Source organism: Macrobrachium nipponense, chromosome 7, assembly GCF_015104395.2.
Source record: "Macrobrachium nipponense isolate FS-2020 chromosome 7, ASM1510439v2, whole genome shotgun sequence".
Lineage (NCBI taxonomy): Eukaryota > Metazoa > Arthropoda > Malacostraca > Decapoda > Palaemonidae > Macrobrachium > Macrobrachium nipponense.
The window spans coordinates 86,936,369-86,950,387 of record NC_061109.1 but is presented as its reverse complement, the minus strand read 5'-3'; the positions used below and the strand labels follow the sequence as shown (position 1 = coordinate 86,950,387).

General features: G+C 32.8%; 1 protein-coding gene across 1 annotated transcript in view; it reads right to left on the bottom strand.

Annotated features, from left to right (window-relative positions):
* The window catches only part of LOC135217639 (uncharacterized), a 37,782-nt gene that overhangs the window by 9,807 nt on the left and 13,956 nt on the right, over window positions 1-14,019 (bottom strand). Inside the window, exons 8-14 of the mRNA XM_064253605.1 lie at window positions 13,289-13,348; window positions 7,864-8,085; window positions 7,544-7,682; window positions 7,099-7,234; window positions 4,982-5,173; window positions 2,625-2,751; window positions 1,734-1,820 (exon numbers count right to left, since the gene is read on the bottom strand). Of these exons, the coding sequence (XP_064109675.1) occupies window positions 1,734-1,820; window positions 2,625-2,751; window positions 4,982-5,173; window positions 7,099-7,234; window positions 7,544-7,682; window positions 7,864-8,085; window positions 13,289-13,348 (963 nt within the window). The remainder of the gene's footprint in view (window positions 1-1,733; window positions 1,821-2,624; window positions 2,752-4,981; window positions 5,174-7,098; window positions 7,235-7,543; window positions 7,683-7,863; window positions 8,086-13,288; window positions 13,349-14,019) is intronic.

The window sequence follows — 14,019 nt, the reverse complement described above, 5'->3', positions numbered from 1 at the left end:
AGATAGGTGACAATTTCAGAATGAATTTAATTACTTAGGTTTTCTAACAACACATTTAGGTTACAACAGAGTATGTACACTGTATTAAACAGCAGTAGACACTCTCTTCTCAGCATAACCCAATAAAGGCTAAGGATTTCTGTAAGTTTATTTATGTTGGATACATTGTGTAAATCCTTACTAGTAATTTGTCTTAGACATCTGAATTTTATAAAAGAAACTTGCAAAAATGATCTACTTTCTAAAGGTTAAAAAAATACTTAGTTTTAAACCTGAACACAGACTTATCTCTCTAATGCTCCACTGTATGGTCCTTTCCAGTTTATATTCATTCATTGTTGAGAAAATGCCACATTTTAACTGATGCCATTCATCTATACATAATTATAAGAATTTGTAATCAATAACTGTCAATTATCTTCCCCCTCTCTTTCATGATGTACGTTGCCTAATTCCTTAAATTCAAGGAACATTTTGATTTCAAAACAAATTTAGTTTTTCATACATTAGCCAACATTCCTCACCAAATCTTTTACTTTTTTCCCACTGTGAAAATACTAAACATCTTAAATGATGTTTTGAAGCATGTGCATTGACTGGTTATAATTTATATACAAATTTTGCCCCAGAAATGCTGTAATTTGTACACATCTTTTTAGCAATCAGATACACTTAATAGTGTTACTAAATATAAAAAGCTGATGCACTTTCTATGTACCAAAATAAAACACACACACTTTAAACAATATGCAATAAAGACATTAAACAATTGTACTGTACATATTCACAAATCTTGCTCACACTGAAATCTAACAATTTTTGCGAATGTAACCCCAAAAATCTAAATATGTAACTATAAATTATATTACTTGAAAGAGGTTATTTCAAATAGTTTATGTGATGTTAATGTTTCATCATATTCTGTAGCACAAACTATTCTCATGTCTGAATAAATACAAAACAAATTTAATTTGAAGTGTTAATTTTTAAATTAACTACCCAAAATGTCAATATGCTAAGCATTACCTCTCAATGGTAATCATATTACAGTATTAACAAAGCTTGTTTTCAATGATAAACCCGTATTACCTCTGCCATTTTTCAAGTTCTCAAATCTGATTACGACAATCCTGAATACAGCAACAATTTCATATAAGTTTTCTAGGTTACACAATGTTTCATAACTGTTTTAAATCTGTTGTATAAAGACTACCTATAAAAGACTAAAAATTAATGAAGTCTATGTATACAGTAAGTGCTTTCAGTATTACAAAATGAATTAGCTATAACCTTTTAAAGTCCTACTGTACCCTTGTTAGTGTTTCAACTGATAACATGAAATACTGTACCCTTTATTAAATTTCATTTAATTTTTCAACCATAAAATACAGTATTTAGAACCCTCTTATTGGATAGAGCTAAAATTGGCTATCTGATCAAGACAAGTTTTAAGACTACTAATTGTCAAATAAAAACTTCCAATCCTCTGGTTGGATGGCAATCTTTATTAAAATACTAATACAGCTTGTACTATAATTTCAAGGTGAGAATATACAGTATCAAAAATTTTATTACATGCAATGCAAAATCACCTTTTTGTTGTGAAAGGTGCAGTTCAAACCACATTTAACTTTAATGAGTGAATTCTAAGATTTGTGCATGACTTCAGGCATGGTATCTACACTCTGACATACAGGTATACAATACCAAATGAAATGACTGTATGTACTTACCATCACCATTCATGTTTTCTGAAATATCACGCCGATGACCATTGGGTCTGTCAGGTGGGTAGTTCTGGTATGTATTTTCTGTTATTTCTGCAGCAGAAAAGAAAAGATAATTTAACAGTCTCATCTTTCATACAAAAAATCAAAAGTGCTTCAGTAAATACTCCAGGCTGCTGAATTACTAATAAATTATTTTATTTCAAAATGCAATTCCTCTATACTTCTTAGTGTGGCATATAAATGACAAATGACATTAAATTCATAATCAATTTATGAAAAAACTATACATTATTACAAAACAAAATGATAAACACGGAAACTAGGTACTCATCAGGTTTGTTTACTGAAAATTGTAGTAAACAGTTGATGAAAAATTTGTCTTCAATAATTTTGGATTTCTTTTTGTGATGAACAAAATAAGATAGTGAAAGCTGTCCAAATATAATCAGCCATAAGAAAAAAAGGAGAAAAGAAAGATTCACTTGTGATTACATCAAGACTGGACTGTATGCAAGTCCCTTCTATCCTAGTTACATTACTTTCTGTCTTTTACTTTTCATTATTTCTTTTGATCTTCTCCCCATAGAAATGTTCAACTTCTTCAACTTTACCAAGAGGCAATTTTTACATCTCATTAAGAAAGCTATCCTTTTGTGTTTTATTATGCCTAGCTGTAAGTTTACTGGTTCCCTCAACCCCAAAAACATACTTTTACATTTTAAAAGATGTTCAGAAAACAGCACCTGTTTAAAATGCTAAAATATTTAAAAAATTTTAATATAAATAAATTTTCTCTATAAAATTGGTTTCTAAAGATTCCAAAGAACAAGAAAGAAATTTATTACTTAAAAATAAATCTACAGACAAAATATATTTTGAGGATATTATACTAACCATAAGATGGAACAACAGAGATCCTATTCTGGTATATTGGGCCATCATCTCCTAATGATGATCTCGAAGACCGATTGCTATTAGTACTTCCTCGTGGTGGGACTGGTGGTTTAGTTTTATCTTGCATCTGACAGTAAAATGTAATGTATAAAAATTCCAAGTCTCTTGAAAAACAACAGCTCATTAAGTATAGCAGCAGAAATATTAGTGTCCCCCATTAAAAGTATATGTTCCCTTTTAACCACAAAGATGAATGTGACTACGTATTATAATTTATAGACAGACACTAGAGAAACACTATACGTACCTATAAAAAATAAATTGTCATTATATCTTTCCTGACTCTGTCCAATTCAATAAATACAACGCCTATACTAAACATCTCTGAATGAGCAATGTTTGAAGCAAGATTTCATCCAAAACAAAGTTCAAACACTTATCTTTAACCAAGATTCTGCACCCAGAATGTAAGTGTCTAGAGGGTTCTCCCTCAGCATCGACTCCTTTTATGTGGGAGCATCGAGTTATTTCTGATATTCAGCATCATTAATCTTTTATATTACTCTGTTTCTGGATAGCATTACTTTACCATTTTGTGCCTTCGTATTCTGGGCAAAAGATGCAGATACTGTAATTTGTTAGCTATCCTCAGAGTAGTACTTTGAATTATTGTAAAAAACAGATAAAGAGGTATTTAAAACTGTACCTAAAAGACTTTCTCTAACTAGGCAGAAGATAATGTGATACTGTTTTATTTGGTACATTTTACCCTCCATGATCCAAAATGACAATTCAACGGTTCTGTGGTTTATCACTACTGCTTTGAGATTTAGACTATGCCTAATTTAACTCTTGGGCATCAGGTTAACTTAAGCTATTAACACTTGCAACATTACTGAATATTTTTTTAATTCTGATTTATCCAACAACATAACCCTTCATGGATCTAGTCATTTTGCAGTCAAATATTTCAGAATCTTCGGTATACGTATGCCTGTACTGTCTATTTAGAGAAGCACAAGTTCTATTCAGGCATCATAAATATCTGTTTAGTAACCCGACACTGCTATTTCCTAGTAGTTCAAGTACATCTTTGATGAACTATACCCAAGTTGTTGCTTTTCCATTTTATTAAGGCCACTTCATTACTTAATATAGGTTTAATTTTACAATCGTTGTAATATCTCAAGAAAAGGTTACCAAACTGCCTACTTTTAAGAAACACAACTGGAAGAGTATTAATCCCATGTCCTGGGAAGATATTTAACTATAAAAAGAAATACAATCTAATTTTATGGTTGAGTCACTTCACTTTGTGCTCTCTTAATTTTAGGCTTCAAACACTTTTGGAAATTGCTATGTAGGTAACTAACCTATATAGTACCATACTCTTATTACTAATACTACTGTACACTGTAGCACCAACAAAAAACCCAAGAGAATACATACCAACACCATGTGCTAAGTATACCAGGACTGTATACTACAGTGGACCCCATGTATTCTCGGGGAGATGGGTGTGATTCACACCCCCCCCCCCCACATATAGCTAAAATCCTTGAATACTTAAAACCCCTCTAAAAATGCTTAGAATGCCAGAGTATTTTAAAAGTTTTATCACAAAAAGCTCATTTAGTCACAAAAATTATATGAAAATACTGTAATTGGTGAATATTTCTCAGTGAAAAATAAAGCAAACAGGCAAATTTTCCATGTATACTAATGTGTATACGTATATGTTCCATAGAAAAATCCACAAACCGGCAAGTCCACAAATCATGAGTGTGAATAGCAGGGGTTGACTGTAGTAATATACTCTGTTACAAAGTATCAAATTGCATAAATGCTAACCTGTTAGCTGTTGGCATCATATTACCAACTGCCTTTCCAAACCCCAAAAAAGCTAGTGTCCTTCCACCCATACCATGAAGTTAATATCTGATCAACAAGATCACCCAACAAAAGTAAGACTACAAGATAATATGCAATTGATTCCAGAATGGACAAGTTTTAAAAAACCTTTGAATTCAATTGCATTAGTAATTACATATACAGTATTATGTAACAATCTACAAGAATAAAAACTGCATTACTACAAATTTTCCACTCCCACTACCTATGTATATATATAAAAAACAATGGCCAATAATGCTTGCCAAGTTAAATTTAAAACTATTTCCAATCATTTAGTCTTCTATGGTGATCATATCAAAAACTACAAGAAGACCTAAAGAACCACAAAGACAAACGCAATACGTGTACTGTATACTGAAGTGAACAGTGGCAAAATAAAAGGCATAACCAGAATAAGCTACATTTAACAAATAGGACTTTGCACATGCACACATCATACTTACATGCTCCAGGTTGGCATACAGGGGATTATCAAGAGCCTGAGAGTGAGGCCTTGTAGGATCTAAACCACCTCCCGCTCCCTGAGGATGAGAACTGATAACCCCACGGTGATGGACCTCAGGAGTAGACTGACTTGACGAGTTATCTGAGTCCCGAGAAGGAACTGCCACCATGTCGCTGCCCACATCCCCTTCCTGTCACATGCAACATTCCAACATGACACAACCCCACACATAATACAGGCACATAAGGCACCAAACATAAAAACACCAGAGCACGGGTCCACAGCCGTGAATTCAATCTTTTCAATCAAGGGGGAAAATAGGTGCACATGACAAAGCTACGGTAATCAAAACTGTTCATGGACACAGAGCTGTGACTACCGTGACACTACATTTACATGTCCTAATACATAACATTAAAACTGAATAAAGGGTGTGCATAAGATAAGACTTTGAACAATTAGAGAAGAGAAATTGTTTGAATATCAGAGTTGTTGGTAGTGAGAGAAAATTTAGTGAATGAAAACTATAGCAAATGGAACAAAATAAATTCAATGTAGTGTCCCAAACAAAAAGGACTGCAATGTGGAGAAAGTGATGCAGTGCTGATTCAGGCCAAGGAAATACTGTACAGTAATTGTCAAACTGAGCCACAAGAAAACTACAGTATGTGTTGGATGAAAGGACTAAGATTTAAGAAATTACTAATGAAAACTAAACGATGTACACGGTGGGGGATAGCAACTAATGTCAAAATTACTCTCTGTACATATTGTTAAATTTGTGATTAAAACAATTGACATTATTAAATGCCTATGAATGGAAGACATATAACACTAATAAGTTAAAATATTTACAGTGTGAATCATCAAATACTTATTTTCTTGTTAAAGACTATTAAAAACTATTATTACAGCATGGAACACAATAATTTACAAAAAGCAGATTTGCTTAAATTTACAAAAATCATCCCACAAAAAGCCATCTTGACTAAATTGGGAACTGACTATGTAAGGGGGAATCAGATTCACTGGATGTTTGATCCACCTGAAAAAGATGTGCCAGTTTCAACATAGAGAAAGAGATAAAATAAAATAAAACATAACCAAGATGCAAAATACATCCTGAACCACGGAAGATCACTTGATCTCAGTTATCAAGGTTTTTAACACTACTAAAAGCAAGTGATTTTAAAAGTCATGGCATCATTATTATTTTACCAGGTTTATACTGACTGTGATATTTGATACACAGGTACAAATGTAGCCATACTTATATACTAGGATAACTTTAAAAAATCAACTTGCTTTAAACAAGTATTAAAAACTACTAATGAAGTCTCCCCTGAATAGCTAATGCAGTGCACAACTGACCAGTGTAAAATGTGTTTTAGACAAAATTCTTAAAATTACCAGTCAGAAAGAAGTCGCATGCCGAAATTTCCTGAATGAATTCTAACTTAAACAATAAAACCATTTAAGAGGCAACTGATGCCAGAAAAAGCCCCTTTGTTGAGCTCAGACTAAAGCATGTCACTTGTGTACTTGTATTCATGCAGAATTTAATTCCTATTCACCTCCATTACAATTTTCCTCCCCCTCCTGATGTTCTTTATGCAATTCATTCATGACTATTAGCTGTCGTTGCTATGATTATTTCATGATTATTCATCGTCTAATTTTTTCAAAAGACCCCAAGATTAACCTTGAAAGATAATTGTATTCATACAGTTTAAACTATATATAAATAAGTTTAAAACAATGTAGGGTAACTTAAGAAGTATTTATACAATTAACGGTGATGTAAATACTGTAGCATATAGAGCAAATAGCAATGTCTGACACTTCAAATTTTCTACATACAAAGACATTCATGCAATATTTCCAACAAAATGGCTAACATTCTAAAAAATTACAACATGCACAGCTGTATATCAAATACTAATTAAATAAACTTAAAAATGTTAAGCAAGGTGCTCAGTGGAAAAAATAATATGCTGCTTTATGTTGTTCTACTTGTAGTACACACCTGTGAAATATGACTTACACTTACTACACAATCAAGATACTATAAACCTATAGCTTAAATAAATGTGAAAGAATCAATGTAGAATTAACCTTATGATTGTCATAAGACATCAGCTGCATGGATGGTGGAAGCTGGGCATGGAATCCAAGTTTTGTGACCCATTCACTGAGGTTCTCCTCTGATTCAGCAAGCAGCAAGTACTCTGCATTGTCTGAAGTTATAATCCTTGAGAAGAAAAAGGGGGCACATCATCAATCAGTAGCCTTCCTTGTGATCTTGCAAGTCATGATTGCTTGTCAAACAATTATGATAATAACCTTGACTATGCATGAATTGCAAGGAATAAATATTTATGACTAAGGGACATAAAATATGAAACACTGGTACTATCTGCTGTTTTCCTCAATCTTGACTGCTGTAATTTCAACAGACTTCCATTTATAGCAGATCTCATGAACATCATACTAATCAAACTAGCAAAGTCTCCAGCAAGATGGATCATTCTTCCCAGTAACAATTCAATTTCTTTCTTACCTAAAGACATGCTTCTTTTTAGTGTAATCTTCAGCAACTTCAACTTTGGCTTGATGTATGGAAATGGGTGGTGATGCTGCCTTCTGGTCATAAAAGTCCTCCTCATCTTTGAAGAAGCACAACAACTGTCCACAAAGAACTGGAGGAAAACAAATTGACCATTCAAAGTTAATAAAAGCACTTTTATAATATTATTAAAGCAAAAGTCTACAGCTGATATTTTTAACAATATTCACATGAGATAACTCAACCCTTCAATAACATTCTTCTTTGCCTAATACACTAGGTGTCATTCTGAGATGAAAAAATCACGGTCTTACCAGTGTAAAATGTCTTCCATGATCTAATTGTTGCTTTCTTTCCTCCACTCTGGAGTTCTTGTTTTCTCTCCAAGTATCCCTGGAGTTCAACGGGGGGCAGATTGGCCATGTTTTCCATTCGCTTATGTTTCCGGAAGCTCTGAGTTCTTCTTCGGGTAGTGAAGCTGGGAGTGCGCTTCGGCTTCTTCAAGTCAACTTTCATGCTTTCTGCTCTCTTGATATCTATTGAACACGGGCACAGGAAGTAAATTAAAACTTATTCTAACCAAAAGTAAAATCTATTATGAGATCCTAAACTTAAATTTCTGTTCCTCGTCATTGCTCATACATATTTCAATATCACAGACTCGAAAGAACTGTCTCAATTTCTCATTAACTGTACGGCTGTAGTGTAAATCAAGGCAGCAACAGCTGCACATTTTAGTGAATACCCACTCCTTGTAATTAATCATATCCAGTAGAATTCTTTATGTTTATCATAGTAGCACATGAAAAGCTTTTTAATAATAAACCCGAATAGCTAGTGCCAAAGTAAAATGATGATACTGTGCAATACAGTGTGCATACTTCTACAAGTGAAGATTATCTTATTATATAAGTTTTGGTTTAGTTTGCAGTGACTTCTTAATTGCTAATCATTTACCTACTGCAAAAGTCAAAGTCAGTGACCATAGTAGTAAGTTAGCAATATAGTATATATATTAATCAAATCCAGCACCAGTGCACACTTCAATGTACCAAATGTAGTCATGCAAGATTATAATAATGGAAGCATCATCATCCTTCTCCAAAATCAAATCATAAAACATGAAAACAAACACCAAACAAGGAAATAACTGAAAAATGACAACATGCTTCTGAATAAGATGATGAACATCAGTTGTTTGAATGAATTTTCACACAAATCTCACTAAACAAAATTAAGGATAAGGGCCAAACTCGTATCAATAAAAACCACATGCCTTCCATGTCTTGTTACAACAAAATTGTTCCCATAAATCACAAGAGCATTAGGGGATAACATTTGCAACAAATGCTATTAACTACATGGGAAAGAGGCTTACAGTTCATGTGCTGATTACAAGGCAAGACAAATATATCAACCTATTATATGACTAAAACACCTTACTATCCAGATATGTATTAATATAAACCATGTTCCTATACTCTCTTTGGAAAAAAAAAAAGAATGCAGTGCAGTATTGGATTTCACACACGAAAACACTAAACTATTAGAAGTGTGAGATATTTAAACAAGTAACCATATGGAACAAATGTCAAAACTTTCATGGACTTCAGGTTTTAGTGGAGTCAAAATACTCAAGAGCACAAACTCAGTCGATGCATTTATTTCCCACTTTGATGGCTGTAATCAATCAACATGAAAATAAGTAAGTCTTGTTTTATTAATAAATGAGAAAATAAGTACGTCTTGTTTTCTGAATAAATGAAATACTACTGTACTCTTACAAGGTATTCAATCCAGTGAGCTGTGCCAATAGGTCAATATTGTTCCTTCAAAATCTTACCCTCCATCAAAAATATAAACAAATGGCTACCAAACAAAAGTTCCACACCTAATTTCCCTAAATTAATAGTCACTGTACACCTGAAGCCCACTTCTCTTCTGAAATACATTGGTAAACTAAGTCAAGGCTACCTTTCAGTTTAAAAATCATGCTGTTGATAAAGAACCACAATTACGATTATCATGAAACTAGAGGCTAAACAGAAATGTCAAAGTTGTCTACACTAATAAAAAAAATGGGAAGGGTTCCAGTGACACAAGAACAAATCTAGAATATGAGCCGTACCATCATCATTTTGTCTTGCCGGACTAACTTTCCATTTAAAGTAAGCAAACTTCCCTGTGCAGTTAAGAAAACATTTGAAAAAGCATGCAATGTCTGATCATCTGATGTATACCAATGCCATATATTACAAGGATATTTATCTTACTTACATTTTGCCTTCTTCAAAATTAACTTTCACTATCTTGAAATAAGGAATATAATACTGAATTATTTACCTTGTAACCTTTACCATTATCATATGATATACAGTACTCTCACTAGCCAACAATCTAAAGTTCTTTACTACGTACTTGTACAAAGATAACTACAATGCATAATGTACAGATTCATGATCCCGCTACCCTAATTATTTTTGCAAACCTTGTACACTAGATCATTCTAATTCATCAAGTTTATATAAACTACAAAAGATATCACAATCTTATTTTGACAATACTACACCTTTGTGTATGTCTGAAAAGCAATCTAGTTTTAATATTAATACAGTACCTGCATATGAATAATATGAACTTTGTGGTTACAAACCCATCCATCATAAAAATAGCTTTACTCTGTGTGAAACGGGCTTTTAAAACAACCTTGAAAGGTTTTACAAGGAGGACAGACGCACTTCACATGCTCAGCTTGCAATTCATTTCCCAAAAATGAAAGCTGTTCCTCTGTCTGACTCCTTTGGAGTGGGTTGTGCTTCTTTGCTTAGTTTTTTCAACTATTGTTATATATCATCCATTATCTTATCACTGACATACTTGTTCATTCCTTGCTTCACTCTGATGTGTCATGCTTAGTACTGAGTGCATTTATCACTAATTTAGCATTGTTTTATCACAGAGATTTTCTTGCTGTTTCTATGTTATCCTGAATACTTGCTTTTCTCTGTTGGAGAGATTTTCTTGCTGTTTCTATGTTATCCTGAATACTACTTGCTTTCCTCTGTTGGAAAATAAGCTTATCCTTCATTGGATTAGTTCAAGTCAGTAAATAATTTTTGCTTTAGGCTAATAAGTAAATTTTTAAAAATAAGTTTCACCCACTCTCTATGCCTTAACAGTATGTGTTTGTGTTTTCTGTAAATATTTCCCTGTTCTCTGTTTATATCTTAGCTGTTTATTACAGCATATTATTTTTTCTTGCCTAGTAGTGTTAAGATACTTTGCATTTTATATTTTGGTTTGTATATTTCCCCTACATAGTGCTAGTGTTTGGGAATCTATTTCAATTATGCCTTATGTGGAGTGGACAAGGATTGGTGAGTGTAACTGAGATTGTGTCATCATTTATATATCAATGACGAACAGAGGGCTCCATGATTTGATTGGTCCATTATTGCTCCACTGTTTGTCAATGTGAGGAACAGGACTTCAAGGTTGTCAGCAAACACTTCAAGATGTTAGCTAACAGAGAAGCCTTCTTTACCCTCTGGGCCAGTGGAGCGCAAGCTGTGCATGCACAGTGGTCTTTTCTCCTTAAAAGTTAGTGGGACTGGAGCTGTTTCACATGGAGTACAAAGACCCTTTACTACCAACTATAGTGTGTCACACACAGCCTGCTACAAGTGGTAACCCCGTAAATTATAAAAATCCAGTTTTTCATAAAATATATGAAACAAGGGATATTTGCCTAATTAAACAAAAATGCATCAATTTCTCTCACAATTCAGCTCAAATGTAAGAACTGACAAGACCCCACATAACAACTATAGCTTAAAGATACTCCAGCCCTACTCCAGATACTCTGAAGAGGTGGGACATCATGCACCACTGAAATGCCAAGGTTGGATACCCTGACCCTGTTGGTGTGACAACAACTTGCCTCTCCAAACATTTATTTTACTACCCACAGGAAGGAGCAATCTACCTACAATCATTAACACACTGAATACCAAGGATGTTGCCTCCCTTTTTTTTCCAGCAACTTCAACCTTCAATGAATACAATATGAGAAATTCTATCCCTGCCTTTATTAAAATACAGGAGCCAACCTTTTCATCAAGAACCTTGGTGCCAGCCTTGGCACCAAGTGCTAACCAACTAAGGGCAACGATCAATTGATCTATCTTATTTCCAAGGTGGTAGATCATAACATTAAGAACAAAGGTCCCAGAATACTACTGAATAAAATAACAAAGGATATAGGTCTAGCTCCACTGAAAACACCATCCAAAGACCTTTCTGCTTCCAGCTGCATTTATAAGCTGAAATTTCAGTGAAGTGCATATCTTCGGATGCTTATGTTATGAATTTCGTAAAAGAAACAAAGTTAACCAAGTTATGGTTTGAGTAATGAGTATCCAGATGCCTTTCATTTTCAGCTCAACATCTTAATTTAATTTCTACCATACAGAGTACTGTATCTATAGAACATTACAGCTTTAATACTCGAGACATAACTGAAATGCCCACATAGAAAGCCTATGTATCCACTGTGAAAATGCTACGAGTATAAGCACATCATAAATCTGAAGCAGTGGAAAAATCAGCAGAGATTACCCACATATAAAATATTAAATATTTTAGCCCTTGTATGTAACTGACTAATAATGTTATTTATGGCTATGAGAAGCATTACCCTCAGACAATTCATTGATAGAAGAAGCATTGTAAATAGAGCAAAAATCATTCACATATGAAACATTTTTAGCATCACAATGGCAGTAAGGGTGAAGAGAAACAGTAGTCTACTAGGAATAATACCTTGAGGAACTCTCAAATAATCCAATCTAAATTTCTCGGAGTAAATATCGTCTACCTGTACTTGGAATGCATGATCTGTAAGAAAATCCTCAATGAAAATGAAGAGTAGGCGATCACAAACGCTATTAAACTTCCTTATCTGTCAAAGTATGTTAACTACTGATATTTGTTTCATCTAGATAGATCTAAATTAGATTTGCTATTGTGAGATCCAAACTGGGCCAGCAATGGGTTAATATATAAATAATTAACATACATTATCATGTAGATCAAGCATTTTCCAAATCTTGAAATTATTAAAAGAATAAATACTATGAACACAGCCGATAGAAAAGTATTGCAATAAATATAATTCTTGCTAAGGCTAATTTTTATTTTTCTTTCCAAAACAGATACTGTCCCTACTAAAAGCTGATCATATAATGATTAATTATCAGACTTTGGTACTTGTATAGAAATAAAGTAAGTTGCTCTATTTCACTTAAATTTGTCCTACTGTATTCATAAGTGCATTTCCCTGTCTCTAAAGCCAACACCACAATTTAGTTTCTTGGTAGTTTCCTCTTGTGAAATCATAAACTTCATACACTATAATTATTGTCTTTGCCAGACCATAGCCTACACTGAAGAGCATAAATCTTCTTGCCTCAGACTGCAGATCAGACCTTGGCATACTAGCCAGCAGAACTGTGAATTTATTCAATTGCAGTACATATACACTCTAGTAAATTTAAATATGCACTTTATCAATTCAAACATAAGCTTCAACTCTTTGTGGCTTACCATAAACTACAGCACTTGAAGCTTATTTGGCCAATTACTTATTACAAATATAATGCAAGGCATCAACCAATTTACAAAAGCTTAGTGACTATTGTAGATAGTCGTAAATTTTTAAGAAAGAATTAAGGAAATTACAATAATCCAAGTGTGAACGAAGTGAAGAGTGGATCTTTCCCTTGATCTGACCACTTTGCCCTGTCAGAGGAAAAGTGGGTGAGAGCAAATATGCCAATTACTACTTCTTCAAACTGTATGCCAATATTTAAATTCACTTCTTACGACAAATCATCAGTCCTCCTCCAAAACAAGTTTCACTGCTGATCACATTTCTGGCATCCTTCAAACTACCAAAATATTTACAAAATCCCACACTGTCAATCTCTGTTGGTCTGAATGCTAAAGTTTATCATATTAACCAAACATTTTATCAAACCATTCACTAACTATTAATTTTCATTATTTATCCTGAAAGCTCTTTTTCTGTCTCAATTACGTAATGGCAAAATCTATATATATATATATATATATATATATATATATATATATATATATATATATATATATAATATATATATATATGTATATATATATATATATATCTATATTTTATATATATATATATATATATATATATATATATATATATATATATATATATATATATATATACTATATATATATATATATATACTATATATATATATATCTATATCTATATCATATATATATATATATTATCTCTATATCTATATCTATATATCTATATCTATATCTATATCTATATATCTATATCTATATCTATCTATATCTATATCTATATCTATATCTATCTATATCTACTATACTATATCTATATCTATATATAT